A 19382-nucleotide genomic window follows, 5' to 3' on the forward strand; every position below is an offset into this window, starting at 1 on the left:
TTGGCACCTGAGAACAATCCCTTAGAATGTTGCAGTTCAATTTTCTGGGCATTTGAAGCTGCCACAACTCCAACCCTTAAGCAGGGTACTTTTATTCATGTTCCCCACTATTTCCTCTCCCCTCGTGCTGTCTCCACTCCTTGGGTTGCCTGTGTGTTGATGGATAAGTTTATTTCACCAGGCTTCTTGCCATCCCTGTTGCACAAGGCCCAGTGACTAACCCTTGTGGTCACTCAGTCCAAGCACAGTGCTGACACAGGATTAAAGAAAGCCATGACAATGCAATTTCCTAGGAAACCAGGAGGATTGTTTTCTTCTTTAATGGCAAACTAATCCACACGAGTGACTGCTGTTCAGGGGCCCTTCACTACTGAAGGGAGACTATTGCTACTTCCCATCAGCACTAGAGCAAGTTAAATGTACTCACAGCACAGCTGGGTATGGTACAAGATTCTGCCACAGCGCTGCTTCATTTGCCTTCCCTGTGTATGTCATTCCTGCTGCAGCCCCTGTAGTGATGTATTTCCCCACTGCTCCATGGATGGACAGATGAACTATAATAGCTCCTGTGAGCCCCAGTCATGGACCACGATCCCACTACGCTAGGCGCTGCACAAAGAGTCACTAGGCAGAGATCACTGAACATTTTATTTTGTAACCCTTCCATAAAGCATCTGAGCCTAACCTAGGTTTCCAGAGGCTAAAAGGGTACATCTCAAAGCCACTGGAGCACTGAGAAGTCTTTCAAAGCTGCACTGAAACAGTAATTTCACGGAGTCGCTTTATTGTGCCATGAACAATGATCACTTGTCCTGGGGGGAGGCTAAAAAACCTGCCCATAACCCCCCTTTCTGTGCAGCTGCAAAATGCCTCTTAAGGCAGCAGGGATTTAAACTGATCCCCATTTAAAATGCAGTGCAAAGCCTTCCTTTGAAACCAATCTTTCTTTAATTAACAACCCCCCCATCCTCCATTCTAAATCTAAATAATCCCTTTCCTTAAAAAAATCAATTGGAAGTTAATACTGGCAGTGGAGTCCCAGGAACAACGTCCCGGCAGCCCTGGGTTGAGCTCTCATTTGGCTGGGTAGCCCCTGGGCTAGAGGCTGTATAAACCAAACAGCAATGTAGCCTCAACTCCTGCTGCACCAGTTTCCATTCCTGGGGTGGCAGGGTCACGGGAACCTTAGCATACAGGATCCAAAGCACGCGCCCTCCAGGTGGGAAGTTCCAACTGTCCTAATGCCTTCAGCGTAGAGAAATGGCCATGTTTCCAGAGGTGTGCTCACCAGGAAGGGAGCTGTCTCCCTCACCTACCAGTGGCATGTCCTTCAGTGATTCACTGGGAATAGAACTGGCCCAGCCAGCGAATGTGGAAAGTCTCAAGCCAGTTGCTTGCCTGCATCTGGCTGTCGCACCATCACCTTTTGCCCCTTCACAATCAGCAGGTTGGTCCAAGCCCTGCAGCTCGTCAACTCGCTCCCACCATTCTCGCCAGAGGTGCTAAGAAACAAGATGGCGTCCGACAGCAATGCCATCAGAGGGTGGTGAGCCGGATCACCTTGAACTCCGTCAGCAAAGCTACTGTGAGGAAGGCCAGGTAGTAGAGGAGGAGGCAGACACCGTACCCTTGGCCCAGCTGGAAGCACTGAGCTGGCACTAATATGAAAGAAAACACCAGGCTCAGCCCCAGTGCTCCAGCCAGAATCCAGACCAGAAGACCATCCAGCTCCAGCTGAGAAATGAAAGGCAAGAGTTAATTTTTAGTGCCACATGGTTACTTCAGGGGCCAGTACATCAATACAGTGCATCAGCCCTCTGGGTTTCTATACCACCAGCTAACCTTGTACAACCAGGAGCCGCCCGCCAGAAGTAGGTGCCCTCATGAGACTCCAAAAACAGGGGTCCCGAAGTAAATCCTAAAAGGGCCAGGATAATCCTGGTCTCCAATGAGGGGCCCGCTGCTCTGACTCTAAATGTGGAAATGGTCTCTCCCTCCTCTCTCAGCTGTGTCTGCACCCACAGCTCCCCCATAAAGCAATGGGTGTTCACCCCAGTGTACGGCTACGCGGGAAAATTCAGCGCGACCATTTCCCACCACAGTAGCCGAAGCTGTAGCATGGACACTGGTGGTGTGAAGCCAGTGCATCTGAGCAGGGGAGTAGAAACAAGGCAAGCCCGCTCCCGGCGCACAGGAGAGCACGGAGTCCGAGAGAGCCAGCCCTACCTTTATCACCAGCTGGCCGCTTGTCATCTGCAGCAGACAGCCCAGTCCCACTCCCACCAGCATGTCTGTGGCTAGGCTCAGGGGAAACCCCGCACGAAACGGAATTAGACACTAGGGGGAAAAAGTGGGCCCACAAACAGCTGGATTGTCTGGTGAGAAATGGGCCTGACCAGCCTAACCTGGCGAAGGAGGGAAGGAACAGACAGCTGAGCCCTGTCTGCACTGATTCCCTGGAGAAAGGGCTTGTTTCCCCACAGAGTCCTACAGGCCAGGGCCTGCAAATGGCTCAGAGTCCTAGCTACAGGCTGGCTGCACCCCAGCTCTCAGCTGTTACAATGATGGGGGACCCTACAACTGCTCAGTTCATCTCTCAGGTAGGAGTAAAAAGGGCACCTCTAGTGCTGAGTCCGGATGGCTCCTCCTGGGGTGCACAAGTTCCTCCCCTGGGCAAATGGGCTCTGCTGAGCCTGGGTTTTCCTTTCCTAGCCAGAATCCCTGATCGCAGGGGGGCTGCCTCATGGAAGGCTGCGAACAAAAGCAGATGCTGAATGTGTATCTTTCAGCACAGCTAGGGGAAGCAGTGTGTAGACCCATAAACTGGGGAAGCCTAGGGTCTGGGTGCCAGGAACTCCTGGGGTCTAATCCTGCTCCTGGCACTAATTTGCAATGTGGCTTGAGCCAAGTCTGTCTGTCTCTCTCTCCCCTCCCCCCACCGTTTTTCCATCTCTGCAGTATGTCCACTGCTGCCTACTGGCCATGGGTACTGCGAGAGTTAACAGTCTGTGTGAAAACTGGAAGTTCTAAGTCCAACTTAATCTGTGGTTTACGATTGGCTCAGTTTGTGACTGTTGAGCAGGGATGGCAGGTGGGTCATTGCACTAAAAATCAAAGCTCAGCCCATGCTAACACCAGGCAGAGTTCATGTAAGTTTCCTCGGCACAGTTCTGCCAACATGCCTCAATCGTACGTCCCCAAGGCTCCTTCCTAACCTAGTCTTCACTGGAAACAAAGCTCGTGCATCTAGCCGCCCTACCCACAATCACACCTCCTGTGAGGGGTCCTGGACCAAGTGTAGTTGCGTGGGACTTCTATACATGTCAGCATGCAGAGCTACAAACTCCTAGGAGATGAGCGTGGGGTCTGCACCAGTCCGTGATCCTGACCCCTGTAGCTACAGAGCTAGATGGAAAAGAAACAGGGAGTTGTAAACTGTTGTGCAGAGGAAAATCCCTAGGTACAAGTTTAACACCTAGCTTTTATCAGCTCTCAAAGCGCTTTGCAAAGGAGGTCAGTATTGTTATCCCTGTTTTACGGATGGGGAAATAGAGGCACAGAGACTTGTCCAAAGTCATTCAGCAGGTCAGTGACAGCTGTGGACAGAACCCAGGATTCCTGAGGCCCAGTCCAGAGCTCCATCCACTAGGCCATTCTGCCTGATTTAGCAATTGCCCAAAGGAGCTCAAGCTTGAAAGGATACTGAAGATGATCCCCCCAAAGCAAGCGGAGAAGGCCATGCGGGGGTATCCGTGCCGTGCCATGGTGAGGTCCGAGAAAGTGTCTGCAATAGAAGAACAACGAACATTGTCTGCATGCCCCAGTGTTGCAGATGGCAACCTCTAAGCTCATGAGACCCAGTGCGAGGAAGGCTCAATCTCTAGAAGTGGGCTTCTCCTGAGGTGTCCCTAAGTGGGATTTGGATGTGGCATAGATGTTTTTGTGGTTAAGGACTGACCCTCCTCAGTTATGCACTTCCCAGCCATGCTACACAGAGGTGGGTATGTATCCAAACCTGCATTGGCAAAGTCCTGGGGGAGATGAAGCTCTCACCTCCTGGTTTAGATGCAGGTTGCACCAGCAAACCCTGACTCTTGTACCTGAATTGACGCAACCTGCTGGGAATGGAGCCCTAGCACCTCCGTGGAGACAAGCAGAGGACACAGGCTAACAACTAAATGATCTGCAGCACTGAAAGCTGCTTCCCTGCCATAACCTCCTGCTGGAAATGCCACTATGTGGCTACCGCCATCAAGAGCAGCGAGATCAATACAATGGCAAAGTCCTGGATCTCCCAATACATGGCAGCCTTCATACCCTGCAGCACAATATGCACTACGGGGAACCGGTCGCATGCTACAGCTGTGGTTAAACAAGATTGAAAGGGCGGGAGTAACCCTAGAGTGGGGAGTGTGGCAATGAAGCCTTCCTACCTTAAACACAAGTGACCCCTCTCCTCCTGAACTGGAGCTAGGCTGTAGGGGGCAGGGCTGAAGGGGACGCCACGTGTGTGCAAATTAGCTGGCGGCTGCTCTTGGTGTAACGGTGGCAATGGAAGCCACAAAAATATTGCCACTGGGAGGCATGAATTCCAGGCTTAACCCACCATATCCTCTTGCTGGAGAACAGGGGGGTGTGCTGCCAAGGTCGCTGCACTGGGGTTTGGACACAGCTGACTACAAGTCGGACCCAGATTAAAGTTTCTGCTGCTTGGCCTGCTCCTGGCTCCAGAACCAGCAAATCCTGGCCAGGACCAGCCAGCCTGTGCTGGGCAATCCCCCTCTCTGCTGCACATGTGGATCCACTCACCGCCAATGCTGTTCCCCCAGGCCAGCAGCGTCAGGCCCAGCACAGTGTTGCTCAGCTGGAAGACCACACCCAAGGTCTGCAGGACATTGACCACCTCTGTGGCGACTGTGTTAATCCACAGGGCACTGACCAAGAAACCCAGGAAGGTGAACACCTGCCAGGAGAGAGAGAGAGAGCAGGGCCACAGTGTGAGATCAGTGCCTCCAGGGTGTGCGGAAGAGCCTCCAGGCAGCTCTGTAATGCCCTCCTCACCCCAGCACTGGGGAATAGCCTGGCTCCCTCCCTCCCTCTCAATGGGCAGTTTACCAGCTAGCACTGACTTGCAGTCAGGCTGGGGTCCAGTCCCAGCCTGGCTTTCTCTACAGGCAGCCACAACACAAGCCCAGCTCCAGGCACGCAGTCTGTGGCTCTTCCCAGACGTGGGCTGGGTGGAGAGGGGCAGATGGGCATGGGTAGGGTCCTTGTGGACACAGAGCTGAAGGGCAGATGGGGGACGGTGTCCCTGCAGCCACAGAGCTAAAGGGTGGGGAGGAGTGTCCCCCCTCAGCCACAGAGCTGACTGTCAGGGTGGGGCGGATGGAGGCTGTGATGCCAGGGGTCCTTACACAGTGATACTTGGGTGGTTCCTCATTCTTTGTAGTGCAGAAGACAATAGCAGCCAGGAAAGCACCAATCAGGAGTCCCAGGCCCCAGACTGGGAAGACCCCCTGGATTTTATACAGCCCATCTGCACAGGAGTGGGGAGAGAGAAAGCCACGATGAGGATCAGCATGTCCCAGTGCTGGGAAAGCCAACTGCCCCTCAGAGACCATGGTGGGACCCACCGAGAACCCAAGGAAGAAAGCGGGGTCTCAGTCCTCCGCTCAGCTCAAGGACAAGCTGCCCAGGGGTTCCACGCCTCTGGACTTGTGGCTGGTCAGAATCCTTCGTACAAGTTAAATTAGCCTAAGAGCTTATTCTGGTCCCCCAGGGGCAATTCTGCTGGCGAGGACTGCCAGAGCACAGTGCGCTTCCCTCACCCCACCTCTTCCCCCAACACCTCCTGCATGGGTGGGGGTGGTCAGAGCAGCTGCAGCAAAGCCAAACATACCAGCAGGTGAGGATTTCCCCCAGCACTGAAATGCAGCCACCTCTGGGTGTGTTGGTGTGGTGGGAGGAATGGTGCTGATAGAAACAGTACACAACTATACTGGATTGGGGACATCATGGGTTAAAACCTCTCATCTTGAACTTTTTTTCTTTTTTCCCCTGCTCCGGCAAACAGCTTCTGCTCTCCTAGCAGCCCCTGGCACAATGCTCAGTTCCTCTAGCTCAGAACCGAGAAAGACCAAGCGGCACCCGGCAGAAGCTGAGACTCGAGAGGTTCTGTAACTGATCTAACCCATCTTCCTCCTGCCCACCCCATCCACATGAGAGGGAAGTGAGCCCAGCCTAGACTTCCTGAGCGATCATTCCAGCGGCCTTGGCCCCAGACACGTGGTACAGCTGCTGAGCTTTCTCCCTTTGATTTCCGCTGCAAAGCCAGGCGAGCTGCACCGCCTACAGCTATGGAATGCCCACCCATGGGACTAGGGCTCTGCCATGGGGGTACTGCTGGGAGCATGCTAGGTTCTTACAGGCTCCAGATTTCAACGTGAGGATGCAGACCAAAGGGCTGGTGATCAGGTGCAGGCAGTTGAGAGGTCTCTTCCAGTTGTGGTCCTCCTGATCGGGATCCACCACAGGCACCGTGAGCAGCATCACAAACTCCACTGGCATCTGGGAAGAGACCGCCCCCAAGGAGGCAGCTTACATGGGGTTGAACTTTCAGGTGAGCTTTAGAGAGCAGCCTTCTCCACGTGGACCCCAGCCTCACAGAACTCCCACTCTCCAAAGCCGGAGGTTTGTGGGGTGAGCTCTCATGTGGCCCCAGCAGATCTCCACAGAAACGGTGGCCAACATTTTCAAAGGCAGATCCCTGCCAGCCTAGTGCTGGCCTGTTCTCGGGGAGGGGGGGCCTCCCTTTTTGAAAACAGGCCATTTTACAGAGGTGCCCAACCATGGATTTTGGCTGCCTCCCTTTAAGTACCTAAGTTTCACTGTTTGAGCCACGACTTCTGCACTTGGTCTTCACCTGCCTGGAGAATTCTCTCAGCTAAGAGTAGTTTGAAGAGCTCAGTGCAGCCCTGGGGGACCTGGCCAGGCTCCTGTCGAGTGACGTAGATACTTTGCCGGCGAATGGGGAGTGAGGCCCTAGAAAGCGATTGGTGAAGTGATGGGAGCCAGGAGCCTTTCACTTCTATCCCCAGTTCACATCCAGGCCAGCTCCGAGAGATTTGTCTACTGGACCAGCAATCCCATGTTAATGTCCAGCAGACACAGGGTATGCTGCTCTGAGGATGCATCATAGCAGGCTCCTGACAGCTAGCCAGATTGCTCGAGCATCCAACCTTCACAAGCTGCACTCTGAGAGGTTGGTCCCCTCCCTGTGCTGAAGGGAGACCTAGGATGATTCTCTGCCCACATTGGGAGTGGGCTGGCAGAACGAGAGAGGGGACCTGTTGTGTCCGCAGCAGGGACGTTCTGCTTCTCTGGGTGTCCCATGTCTACTGCACCCCAAGCCCAGCCTCCTGCCCCACACGCTAGAGGAGTAATGAGGGGCTACAACTAAGGCACCTTGAAAACCTTGAGGAATCTCCAGTAGCAGGATTTCCTCCTCCACTTCCTGCGATCCAGAGGGTTCACGGACTTGGTCAGGATCTGTAGTGTCCCCTCCTCGGAGGGGAGCAGGGGCCGGTATTCCTCCTCTGCAAGAGAGGCGCAAAGGCTGAGCTCGGTTGGGTTTCTTTAGCTTCAGAGACTACAGGGACCCTCGGCGCTAAGCTGGAGCTGCTCCCTATATCATACCCGGGTCTGTGACTGCACCAGCTCCCCTGGGAGTCTCTTCTTCTGCCCAAAGTTTGCCAATGGGAGCTGTGCGTGCTCAGACCCTTTGAGGACACAGGTGTAGGTGCCAATTCTTCAGCCCAGCTCTGGCCTGGGACCACTCTGGCCTGACACACAAGGATAATCCATTCTCCCTGTTCACCAAGCCCCAGGCTTCCCAGTGATTGATCACAAGCATGGCCGGCCGGGGAGCCACTGAAGTCACAGAGATGCTCATGACCCACTTGGCCAACTCATAACGATGGAGGTGAACAATGCTGAGCATGTCCCCGCTGGCCCCTGCAGCCCCAGCTAGCCAGGAAAAGACCTACCGTACTCCCTACTGTGAATGCTGGAGGAGGGGGACTCCTCATCTTCTGGGTCGGACACATGCTCTGGAGGAGACGAGAGAATAGGGAGGTGGGTATGTTTGAAGGAGCTCGAGAGCGTGAGTGGTTTGTGGGGACCTAAGAGGCCTGATGAGTCCCCTGCATAGCAGCTCCCTTACCTGGCTGTCCAGAGCCAGCAGTGGACAACCCTTCCCCACGCTGTCTCCTGTGAATCCAGGTGCAGATCACAACTGTTAGAACGTAGAAGATGTACAGCCCGAGGTAGCCTGGCCAGAGGGTGAGAGAGGGGGGGAAATAGCTTCACTTTCAGCCTCCCCTGCCCATGCAGCCCCCCTCAGCCATGAGATCTCACTCTCCACCAGCTGCCCCTTGCACTCATCAAAAGCGCTCCCACTGGTGGTGGTGATGGCCACAGGCTCTCTGCCCGCCAGATCTGCCTGCTGCAGGCCGGTGACTTACTCAGCGCCCCCGCCAGGGTGATCCTCCGGAAGTACAGCATTGTGAAGGTCAGGAACACGGCCACCATGTAGAAGACAGTGTCCCTGAGGAACGGCCTGGAGGCCACCGTGAAGGGCTTGAGCAGGGCGATCCCGCCAGCCACCACTGTGGTCACAAACACGCCTGCGCCTGTGAACACAATCAGGGCCAAGTCAGCACCACTGGACAGCTGGCAGGAGACCCTCTTCCACCCGGCTCCCTGGCACTAAACCGCTGGCTACCTCCTGCTGCACTGGCAAGTTTGTGTGTGGGCAGCTGGAGAATGGAACACACCTGGCATCAAGCCCAGGATGGAGGGACTGGGTTGCAAAGCCACGACGGAGTTCCTGCTGCCTCAGGGGACCAGACCTGTCCAAGTGAAGAGCTGACAAGCACTCTGACCCTACAGCACCACCTGCTGGCCACGCCCTGCATCAGCACCAACAATGACCTCAGGAGGTTATCCCGCTTAGTAGAGAGTGGAGCTGGCGGGACAAAAGTAGGGACACCATGCCCAATGCATAAGGATAGTCTATGCTGAGATGCTCGGGGCGAGGGAGAGTTGGTTAGCAAGGCACCATGCAGCAGGCTGGTGCTATGAAATCATCGGGCCTGGAACGGACCCAGGGAAAGTACCCCAGGAAGGAAGCTAGGCCATGGGCAGTAGAGGGTGGAGATGTGCATGGAGAGGGACTGGGGGTCCTTGAGGAGTAGGAGGTGCTGGTCCATACCAAAGAGGGCGCCGATAGCCAGCCCGGCAGTCCGGGGGTCAGAGAAAGCCACCACCGCACTGAAGACATCAGGTGCTCCGTTCCCAAAGGCCAGGAAGGTGACACCATGGAGACAAGAACGTCAAGGAATCATAGAAGATTAGGGTTGGAAGAGACCTCAGGAGGTTACCTAGTCCAACCCCCTGTTCAAAGCAGGACCAACACCAACTAAATCATCCCAGCCAGGGTTTTGTCAAGCTGGGTCTTAAAAACCTCTAAGGATGGAGATTCCACTACCTCCCTAGGTGACCCATTCCAGTGCTTCACCACACTTCTAGTGGAAGTGTTTTCTAATATCCAACCTAGACCTCCCGCACTCCACTTGAGACCATTACTCCTTGTTCTGTCATCTGCCACCACTAACAGCTGAGCTCTATCCTCTTTGGACCCTCCCTTCAGGTAGTTGAAAGCTGCCATCAAATCCCCCCTCACTTTTCTGCAGACTAAATAACGCCAGGAAGGGCTGTCACTTCATTGTCTCCAATCTTTTCCCCTCCCTCGCTCCCACCATGTGCAGATCAGCAGGCCCCGGGCACACAGGGAGTTGCATTGAGGACAGCTCTGCTGCCTGCTCCAGCAATCCGGGCCCTTCCTGAGCAATGCCCATGGGGGGAGGCAATCTAGTCTAGCGTGCAGCACAGTGGACTGGGAACTAGGAGCTCTAGGTTGCACGCCCCATGCTGTCACTGGCCGACTGGGTGACACCGGGCAAGTGACTTCTGTGCCTCAGTTATCCCTTCTGTAAACTGGGGATAATGCTGCAGCCCTCCTTTGGGAAACGTATCTCTGGATGGAAGCTGCAACAGAAGTGCAGGGGACTGGAGCGTGACACTGCCACAGCGATCAGAGCTGCACAGCCCCTGGCCTGGCTCTACATGAGAGTCTGGAAAGCGCTGCCCTAGCTCTGCTTCCATGGGAGTCCAGGGCAAAACTCAACCCTGGCTTCAAAGGGAGCAAAGCTAGAGTCAGACCGGCACTGAGGCCTTTTGCAAATCCCCTGCCCCCTTACGATCTCTTGGCCGTAGATCTCTGAACTCTTTGCACAGGATGGTGAACAGCAGCAAAGACTTCATTGCACCTGGACTCCTAGAGGCCACCCACTCTTACATACCAGCTCCTGGCTCACAGGTTAGTCCTTGGCCTAGCCCAGGTAATGAAGGTTAATGTTCTAATGGGCTCCCCCCAAACAATCATTTCCATGGCTTGGAAAATTTATCAAACAGCTCTTTGGCCAGGTGGCCCCTTCCAGCACAGCCCTGGCACGAATGCCCCCCTCACCCATAACACAGCAGAGCCAGGGCTGGTCTCCCACTACCTCCCTCTCTGTCCGTTCCCAGCACATTTCACTTCCTCAGGCGCTTCCCCCACGTTCTTGCAGTTGCTCTGTGGTTGAAGCTGGCCCTCACTGGTTTCCCTCCCCCCAGCCCACAGAAAGATCAATTCTCCTAGCCTTTGTGCCCCTGGGAGTGGGGTGAGCGGAAGGATACTGCTACGTTGTGGGCCAGTCTCAGATTGGTGGAGATCGCAGATAAGTTGGGGCAAAAGCTGGAAAGAGAAGGCAAATGCAGGTCCAATAGAATGATTCACAAGTCCTGGAGCCACCGTGGGGACAATCCAGTCTGTTCAGCAACGAGTGAAGGCCAAGGCTTGTCACAGGCAGGCGCTGGTTACCCTGGCTCCAGCCAGTGAGGGGTAAACAAGGTGCTGGAGAAAGCTCCTGTGCCCCAGTGCATAGACTCCCGTGCTGCTACTCCAGTACCAGCCTCCCTCCACCCCCAGCTCTGCTGATGCCCCTCAGTCCTAACCTGCAGCCCCCTGGCATTGCCGCCTTGCAGCTTAAGTGCACACCAACAGGCCCGAGGGTCCTCAACAGAGCCCATCAACCTCATTTGGACTGTGACTTAGTTTAAGGGCCCACATCTCCGTAGGTGACTGCTGACAGAGCAGGAGGTCAGACACTGCCAGCAGAGCACGGATCTGAAATCCCTCTCTCAGGCAGACAGAGGCACACCAAAGGGGGCCATGCCTGGGAAATGAGGGTTTGAGGCAGCTCTTGCCACTACTGCATCCAGGATAGGGGTTGCAGGGAGCATAACCACACTGCTGGCCACTAGAACGGGTCAGTTTCTAGCCCTGCTCGGGCCTTAATGTTGGCTAGACAGAGAAGTGAAGCTGTCCGGACTGCGCGAGGCTGGGGGGAGTTCTCTGCCCGCAGCACCCCGCTCCCTCTTAGGGGAGGAACCGGGCCGAGCAGCTACTCACAATTTCTCAGCTGTCACTCCGAGGATGAGAAACAGATACAGCAGCCAGAGCACCTGCAATAAGCCAACGGCGAATTAGCAAAGGGCAGGACAGGGGCAAAGATGAAACTCAGGGACTTCTGAGTAATCCCCCCAAAACAGCAGCAGGAGAAAAGGTGGGCAGGGAGACGCTACTGATGTTCGACACTTAGCTGGACCCAGCCTCTCCTTGTGACTCTCCCTGCTCACCCCTGGGTGTCCATAGGACGAGAGGGCAAGGTCCCACCATGGTGTGTAATGCCCTGCCTGTCTGTAACACTCGCCACCTCCTTGCCAGTTGGTGAGTCACTTCCTCCCTCCAGATCTCCCTTCACAACCTTCCCTCAATCCCTCCCTGCAGGGCCTCCCCCTCTCTATCCCCCCGTCCCCCCAGCGCGAAGATCCTTACGTATAAGGTCACCACCAGTGGCAGCAGGGCCGAGGGGAAGACGCAGAAGATCCCGTCCAGGTAGTTGAGGAAGCCACTGTCCATTTGGCAGTCCGGGTTGGTCTGGATGAAGTGGCACCACTCAGAGCTGTTCCGGGTCCGCACTTCCCGGCACTGACAACAGAGAAGGAGTCATGAGTCAATTGCCAGCCACACGCTCTGGAAAGCCAGCGTGCAGCTGAGGCCTACCCTCAAAAGCAGGCTGGCTGGCTGCCTGGGCACTCTGAGCTGGTAGGCAAATGGCTGCAGGATGGTGTTTGTTGCCCTGTAGCATTATGCTCATTAAGAGGCAGCATAGCCTAGTGGGTATGGTACTGGCTTGTGGGCTCAGGAGACCTGGGTTCTATTCCTGGCTCTGATTCTAACCTGCTGCGTGACTTTGAGCAAGTCACTTCCTCTTTCTGTGCCTCAGTTTCCCCACCTGTAAAATGGGGATAATGATAGCGGCTTCTTTTGTTAAGTGCTTTGATTTCTAGGGCAGAGGGGAGTGAACCTGGGACCTCTGAATCTTAACCCATGAGCCTCTGCTGCTGGTATGACGTATTATTTGTATTATCGTAGTGCCTAGGAGCTGTCCCAGTCATGGATCAGGACTCCCTTGAGCTAGGTGCTGTACACACGCAGAAAGGAAAGACAATCCCCGTAGGGGGACAGAACACCACCCTGAGTGGGTGTTGGTCATACATATGCCAGAGAAAGGAACCAGGTCTGTAACTAGGCAACGGGAGGAACTGAGCTGCACTCAGGTTCCCCGACATCGTGGTATTTCTAGGGCAGACTGGTCCTGATGAGACTTTTTCACCCTCCGAGCTCCCGTTTGGGTAGAGGAATTTCTTAAATTCTTCCAGCACTGGCCTCGTAGGGTCATTACACACACCCACGCTCTCTCTCTGAGGGACTGTTGTGCCAGCCAGAACACACTGAGTGTCTCTGGGGCAGCCCTTTGGGCAACACCAGGTAGGGGCAGGGCATGTTCCTCGCTCTTCGCATGTCAGTGGAGAGTGTGAACACGGGGAATGCTGGGGTGTTTTTGCCTATCCTGGAGCATGCAATGCCCCTTTGGAATACAATGAGCGACTAAGGGGAAGCCAGAACTTTGACATTGTGACATGAGTGCAGTCTGCCTGGCTTCTGGTGTTTTAACCACCCTGCCACCTAGAGACCTGCTGGGTTAGAAAGTCCTCAATGTAGACAAGATAATCCAGGCAGAGCTGTGTTTAGAGCCTGCATCCAGCCAGAAACTCCTGCACAAAGATAAAGGTGACCGGGGCGTTAACCTCCCAGCCTCCTTATTCACCATTTAAATACAATTCCAGCATCCTTAATCATCTGATCCCATCTCAGAAACACCCAGCTGATGTGCGGGGTTAGGCAGGCCCAGCACTGCCTGGCCTGACTGCACTCCCACACGTGCGGGGAGCAGCCAGTCACATATCGGTTTGATTCATTCATAAGTTATAGGGTTGCTGCAGTCCTGAGGACTAAGGGCAGAAACCAAGCCACCTGGTTCAGTCAAAATGGGGCAGAAGGCCTAAAAGTGAGTCACCACGGCGACTGGGTCTGCACTGGCAGTCTGCTATTACAGGGTAATACTTTGCTCTTACTTAGCTCCTCCCATCAGTAGATCCCAAAGGTTAGTATCTTTATTCCCACTTTACAGATGGGGAAACAGACAGCTGGCCTCCACTATAAAATTAGATCGACCCAGCTCCCTCACTTGGGGGAAGAAGGGGTTCACATCCTTGAGTGATGTAGTTACACTGGCCTAACCCTTGGTGTAAGCAGTGTTCAGATGGCAGAAGAATTCTTTCATTGACCTAGCTACCCCCTCCACTGGAGGTGGATTAACCACAGCGACCGGAGCACCCCTCCCTTCTAGGCAGGGAATGTTTACACAGAAGTGCTGCAGCTGTAGCATTTCAAATGTACATAAGCCCTGAGCCACAGAGGGGAACTGACTTGCCCAAGGTCACTCAGCAGGTCAGAGCCAAGAACAGAACCCAGGTCTCCCGCATCACAGCCCTCTATCCACTTTGCCACCCGCAGCGAGGTCAGCACCACTGGGCTTTGAACCCCTGGTTTTATCGTTTCAAACCTTACATTTGGCCCTGTAAGCCATCCTCTGTGGCTTTATAGAGCTGCATGAATCTTGGTGTCTTTGGTCATGGCAGGGAGACCTAGGGAAGACTAAAGAAAGTACACGCCCGGTCCGCTCTGCCTCATGCCCATCACCACAAAGGAAGAACTGCACTGATTTGTTTTCAGCTGCTGAGTTAAGCTGCTCTGGGGAGGGAAGGCTGCCTACAGTCAGTAAGTCCTGAGCTAGTGCTAGATGCTAATGAACTGAATCAAACTGGATAGCCCAAGGTAACTGTCAGAAGAGATCAAGCTCCCAGGAATTCCCATAAGTCTGTGGATGCTGCTGGCATCCTTTCCAAGTCTTTCCTCATCAGAGAGGCCAGGATGAATGCACAGCTCTCTCCCTCTCTGCTCCACAAGGACAGTTTCTGCTGGGGATCTTCAAAAACCATCAGGAGCCATCAGCCGTAAGGCGATGGATGGATTTCTAGCCATGTGCTCAGCCAGCAAGACCAAGAGTTTGCAGAATGCCATCCTGCCACAGCACCGCTTTAAAAGGGGCAGTGGTCTTGCAAATCCGGAGAGCTAGACTCGGATCTGTGCTTTCCAGTGGCATAAAGCGTTTGTCTCGGGCCTGGCTCTGTCTTGAGATAAGAAACTTTAATCCCGTCAGTTTGATTACTATCTTCCTTCCATGTTAACACCCTAGGGATTACAGCAGTGGGTGTTCTAGGAACCCCCAGATATAGAAACTAATGCTCCATACCCTCCAAAAGCAGCATGTAACCCCAGCCTTTACAATTGCTTTTACTAATGCTACCCTGGATCTCCCCGAGTCGGATTGTCTTGAAAATTGCCACATGTGCATGTGGATTTTACCACATTTGGAAAAATCCTGTGCTTGACAGAACGCTGGTGGTAACTTTAGCTACCCCCACCGCCGATAACGGAGGAACAGCGTTCACTTCCGCTCACCAGCAGTTTCAGAGCAACTTCCTGACAAAAAGCACATGGAAAGACTGTGGCAAAAGGCCCTGGCTTGCCAAACAAGCATTAAAAAAACAAAACGAAACAGGATCAGCAAATTTCTGCAACTGATAGCCTTGGACCAGTGTGGGGGGAGGGGCTGGATACACAGCCCCTAGAGCCCTAGACTACCTGCCCCAGCACTGGCCAGCCTGGGGAATTCATAACGCTGTAATTCATGGAGATGTATTCCTATGACCAGGTTAATGATGGCTAACGCCAAAGCATTAATGTGCTGTTGGGAAGCAATTGCATTGCTCCCCAGCAGCCTGTCTCAATCATTTCCTCTCCTTAATGGCATAATATTACACCGCACTCTAACAAATCGGTAAATGGAACCTCTGCTTGGCTGGCTGCTCCCTGGGTCTGACATCAATATGGTGAATCAGTAGGGAGTGCCTAAAAACACTGTGACTGAATCAAGCAGGACAGGTAAATATGTTAATGAGCTTTGACCAGAACCAGCTTTCCTTCCCTCCAGGCCTCTCTACACGGGCATTGTGTGCAGGGGCAGGTCACTCACCCTTCCCTTGTATCCTATCACTCATTTATTTACAAGCATGAACATTGACCTCACTTCTCTTATTAATACAGATGTGATACATGCAGTGCCCAGTCAGTATCCTGCCGGCTCACTTGCCCATGACAACTTCTGGATAGGTGCAGGCACAAATGTCTTTCCTCAATTTGTCTTCGAACTGCAAATGCTGCCCTTGCTTCCAGATAATCTCTCCTAGTCTCTGCAATCCAAGTGCAGCACGGCTGATGCACCAGGATAATAATACCAGCTCTTAGCTAGTGCTTTCCATCCGTATATCTCAGAGCACTTTACAAACAGGTCAGGTTTTAGAGACCCAGTGAAGACCTGTAAAAGTCCCACCCCTATGTTTTGCTGGGGCAATTTCGTCCTCTGGAGGAGACACATTAGGTACCACAGGGAGGGATGTATTATACATGCACTAGAAGTTATTCTCCGCTGAGGCTCTGCTGATTTACACCAGCTTAGAATCTGGCCCCAGATCTTTAACATCCTGAGGAAGTTTTCTAACACTTTTCTAGTGCTCTGTCAATGTGAACTATCCCTGTACCCAAACATCTCAGATACTTACATCTACAGGCCTGCCCTGGTGCTTGGCATCCCGGATGCCATCAGACTCCCTCCGGATTTCCAATAGGGGGGGCATTCGGCTCCCAACACCCCGTGATCGTGGTGATCCAGCGTCAGGTCCTGAAGTACCAGCACCGCAGCTCAGCATCCAAAGCACACCCAGAATGCAGAAAGCCCTCCCACTCGCAGGCCACAGGGCCATCCCGATGCAGCGTGTGGGTTCACTGCACCTCGTTCTCACCCTAAAGCCAGACCCTTGGGTTAGGACACCTCAGCTTCTCTTCCTGGATCAGTTGCCGCCAACATCTGTTTCCTTGGGTGTCTCGGTTTGTTTGGTAAATTTTGCAAGCTGGGACGTTTCAGCCGTTGATGGAAATAGAGAAGTAACACAGGGGCTAATGAATGTTTTTTACTGCTGCAATGCCTGGGATTCTTTTATGCACCGCTTTCCTTGCGGAAAGAAAAAAGGCAAAGAAACTAACGTAGGCAGAGCTCCTTAACTCCACTTTCAGCATCCATGCAAGAGCCAAAGATGAACAAATACAAACACAGGGAAGTTTTTTGTTTTTTTCTAAATACTACAGCAGAAGTAAAACAGGCAGAATGTCCTCACCATCAAACCAACACTGTCTTTTCCACAGCATGCCAGGAAAGGCAGCTGGCTCCTGTCTGAACAGCACCAGGATCCTTTTGCAGGAACACAGAGCGGGCTGGGGGGGCGGAGTCACAGCCTGGCTTCCCTGCCTTGTTCCTTCTCATTTGAAGTTGGCAGCGACTGGGGCTTCGGCACCTTGCAGCACAGGGGAGTGCTGTCGGGCTGGGTGTTTATATACAGGCTGCAGAACGCCTCAGGGAGGCGAAGGATTAAAAGGAAAAATCTGGTCCTTCCAGCTTGAAAGGTGTCATCAAAGCCTATGGGATTTTCTTCCTTTCCAGGGCTTGCCAAATCCCACCCTCAGCACGCCGGGGAGTAAACAAGGCTGGGGGGGAGGGGGGCGGCGGCGGTTGTTTCAACCATCCATGACCCAAGTCGCCCCCACTTCAGGATAAAACTTGGATATTGCAAAAGCTGAACCGGGCCACCCCTGAGCTCACTGGCTTTGGAGCCTGGGCCGCGGCCACGAGGGCACCCGGCCCGGGGAAGCTCTGGCACGTTTAAGCCAGGCCATAAACTTTGCAAATACGAACCCCCAGGACAGGAGCGAGCCTCCCTCCCTGCAATGGACTTCGCTTCCCCCCGCAGAGGCGGCTCCCAGGGGCGAGCTTTCAATCCCTGCACGCTGGCTTCCTGCGAGGGGCCGGTGGTTGGCCTGCGGCGGCTGAGCTGGGCTAATATGTGTCCAGGCGGCTCATTCCCCGCGAGCAAACAAGCAGCTACCCCCTCCGCCTCTTTCCTCCCCAGACTCTGCCAGGGCCAGCCTCTCTTAAAGAGACAGGCTCCTTTTTCCCCTTGAACAGACTGAGATTTTCCTCTCGCTTGGTGTCGCCCCCCCAGATCTCCACAAGGACTTTGAACAGAAATATTTGGGGGGAGTCATGCATCTGGAATTTAATAACGTTCCTCTTTACGCCTCCCCCATTCCTCTTCTAATAATCACCTTAGCCACCTCAGCCTGCTTCACAAAGGTGGGTCAATATCAACATCCTCCTTCTCATGAGGAAACTGAGGCACAGAGAGGGGCACTGGTGACAGCAGGTAGGTAGCCAGTGACAGAGCTGGGGATGGCATTTGAGCAGATTGGAGATGCACAGGGAACAGTTTTCCCATCCAGTCACATTTCTGAGATTTTGGAAATTTTTCCCATCCCAACATGGGACGAAATATCTAAATTTTGAAAATTTTCATAGACTGAAAATCCCCCCCAAAAAGTTGGTTCAGGTCAATCCAAATGTTTTGTTTGGATTTCAACCATTTTTTTTTAAATACTATAATTAGTTTACAGTTTGAATCAGAATGTTGTTTCAAACTGGAAAACTGAAAATTTTCATGTAGAAAATGTTGAAACGGGACATTCCAATGATTTTGAAGCTTTTTATTTTTCAAACATTCTTCAAGTTGAGAAATTTGTCAGGACTGACCATTGCCCACGAAAGGTTTTGGTTTTGGCAAACTGGCTTTGCCGATGAAAAATTCCCAACTGGCTCTCGCCCTGAGCTTGCAAATGGACAATGGGACTGCTCATTTGAGTAGTTAACGCACTTGCAGGATCAGGGCCTCTCCTACTATACCGGGTCATATTTTAATGAAACCTTACAGTAAACAGAACCTGCTCATAAGGGACTCATAGTGAAACTCCTTTGTTAGGAAGTTAGAATAAAAACCCAGGCTTGCTTCATTGCACTGCAAGGAGCAAATTGCAGCTCTGCTTTGAGGGAAGCTGTGCAAGGAAAAGTCCTGTCAACACTACCCCTACAGATGAGCCAGGAGGGCTTGCTTACAAGATGCTTGAAAGCTACATAGCCAAGATCAAGCTGCAGTCAAACCCTTAAGAGTCCAGGCTTTATTAGCCCGATCATGGCAGTCCAGCGAGGCCCAGTCTATGCTACGGCTTTTAACTGAATTGCATCCAGGATCCGTTCTTGTTGCCGTGACAGAGGAAGGGGGTCTAGGAGGACTCCACCATAGCACATGGTAGGGCAGTTATATTGGAGTGCCTTGCCTCCAGCCTGATTGAATCCCTGAGGCCTCAGCCCATCCCAGCTTGCCCAAGCATGGTGGGTGGCTGCCTCTATATGTGTATACACCAGTATATGCAGTACATTCTATGATTATCCTGATATTCTATGATTCTATTCTATGATTCATTCCCCATATTAATTACCTGTAGGAGTCCCAGTGACGGCCCAAGGCCCCATTGTGCTAGGCGCTGCACATAGCCACAGATCGATACAGCTTTATGGAGATATACAAGGGGCTGCTAAGCTGTGGAATATGTGTGGTGTTCAGGATCCACTCCGGGCACAATGTGCTTGAACAAAATCCTCTTTCTTCAGTGATCCAGTTCCCATGCCTCTGCATAACAGAACATGGGCTTCGGCAGCACCCTTCTCCCCACATTTCCCAGCTAGGAAACTAAACCACAGTTCTCAAGACCCCAGTATGAAATAGGAAGGAAGATTTGGCGTGTCTCA

At 53.1% G+C, this 19382-nt stretch overlaps 1 protein-coding gene across 6 annotated transcripts; it reads right to left on the minus strand.

Annotated features, from left to right (window-relative positions):
- Positions 1-629: 629 nt before the first annotated feature.
- On the minus strand, positions 630-18129 carry SLC8B1 (solute carrier family 8 member B1). Of its 6 annotated transcripts, XM_073312394.2 has the most exons (15): positions 16252-18128; positions 11999-12151; positions 11573-11625; positions 10797-10855; positions 9272-9376; positions 8523-8690; positions 8222-8329; positions 8046-8108; positions 7465-7595; positions 6426-6567; positions 5415-5536; positions 4810-4963; positions 3704-3784; positions 2227-2291; positions 630-1734 (listed from the first exon to the last, which is right to left on the minus strand). In XM_073312394.2, the coding sequence occupies exons 1-15, from the start codon at positions 16450-16452 to the stop codon at positions 1537-1539; spliced, it is 1803 nt and encodes a 600-aa protein (XP_073168495.1). In that variant the 5' UTR covers positions 16453-18128; the 3' UTR covers positions 630-1536. The 6 variants fall into 6 exon arrangements, 3 of the variants coding, with proteins under 3 accessions (XP_073168495.1, XP_073168494.1, XP_073168496.1); XR_012155007.2 differs by lacking the exon at positions 2227-2291 and having other exon boundaries at positions 1652-1734; positions 2620-3784; XR_012155009.2 differs by lacking the exon at positions 2227-2291 and having other exon boundaries at positions 1718-1734; positions 3272-3784.
- Positions 18130-19382: the final 1253 nt, after the last annotated feature.

Source organism: Lepidochelys kempii, chromosome 15, assembly GCF_965140285.1.
Source record: "Lepidochelys kempii isolate rLepKem1 chromosome 15, rLepKem1.hap1, whole genome shotgun sequence".
Taxonomy (NCBI): Eukaryota; Metazoa; Chordata; order Testudines; family Cheloniidae; genus Lepidochelys; species Lepidochelys kempii.

Excerpts from the sequence above, each read along its gene's own strand:
- SLC8B1 (XM_073312393.2), bottom strand. The coding sequence starts at position 16,452 with ATGGCCCTGTGGCCTGCGAGTGGGAGGGCTTTCTGCATTCTGGGTGTG. Across the intron at positions 11,626-11,998 it reads CACTGGTGGTGACCTTATAC|GTGCTCTGGCTGCTGTATCT; the intron begins GTAAGGATCTTC and ends GGCTTATTGCAG. Across the intron at positions 5,537-6,425 it reads CACGTTGAAATCTGGAGCCT|ATGGGCTGTATAAAATCCAG; the intron begins GTAAGAACCTAG and ends ACTCCTGTGCAG.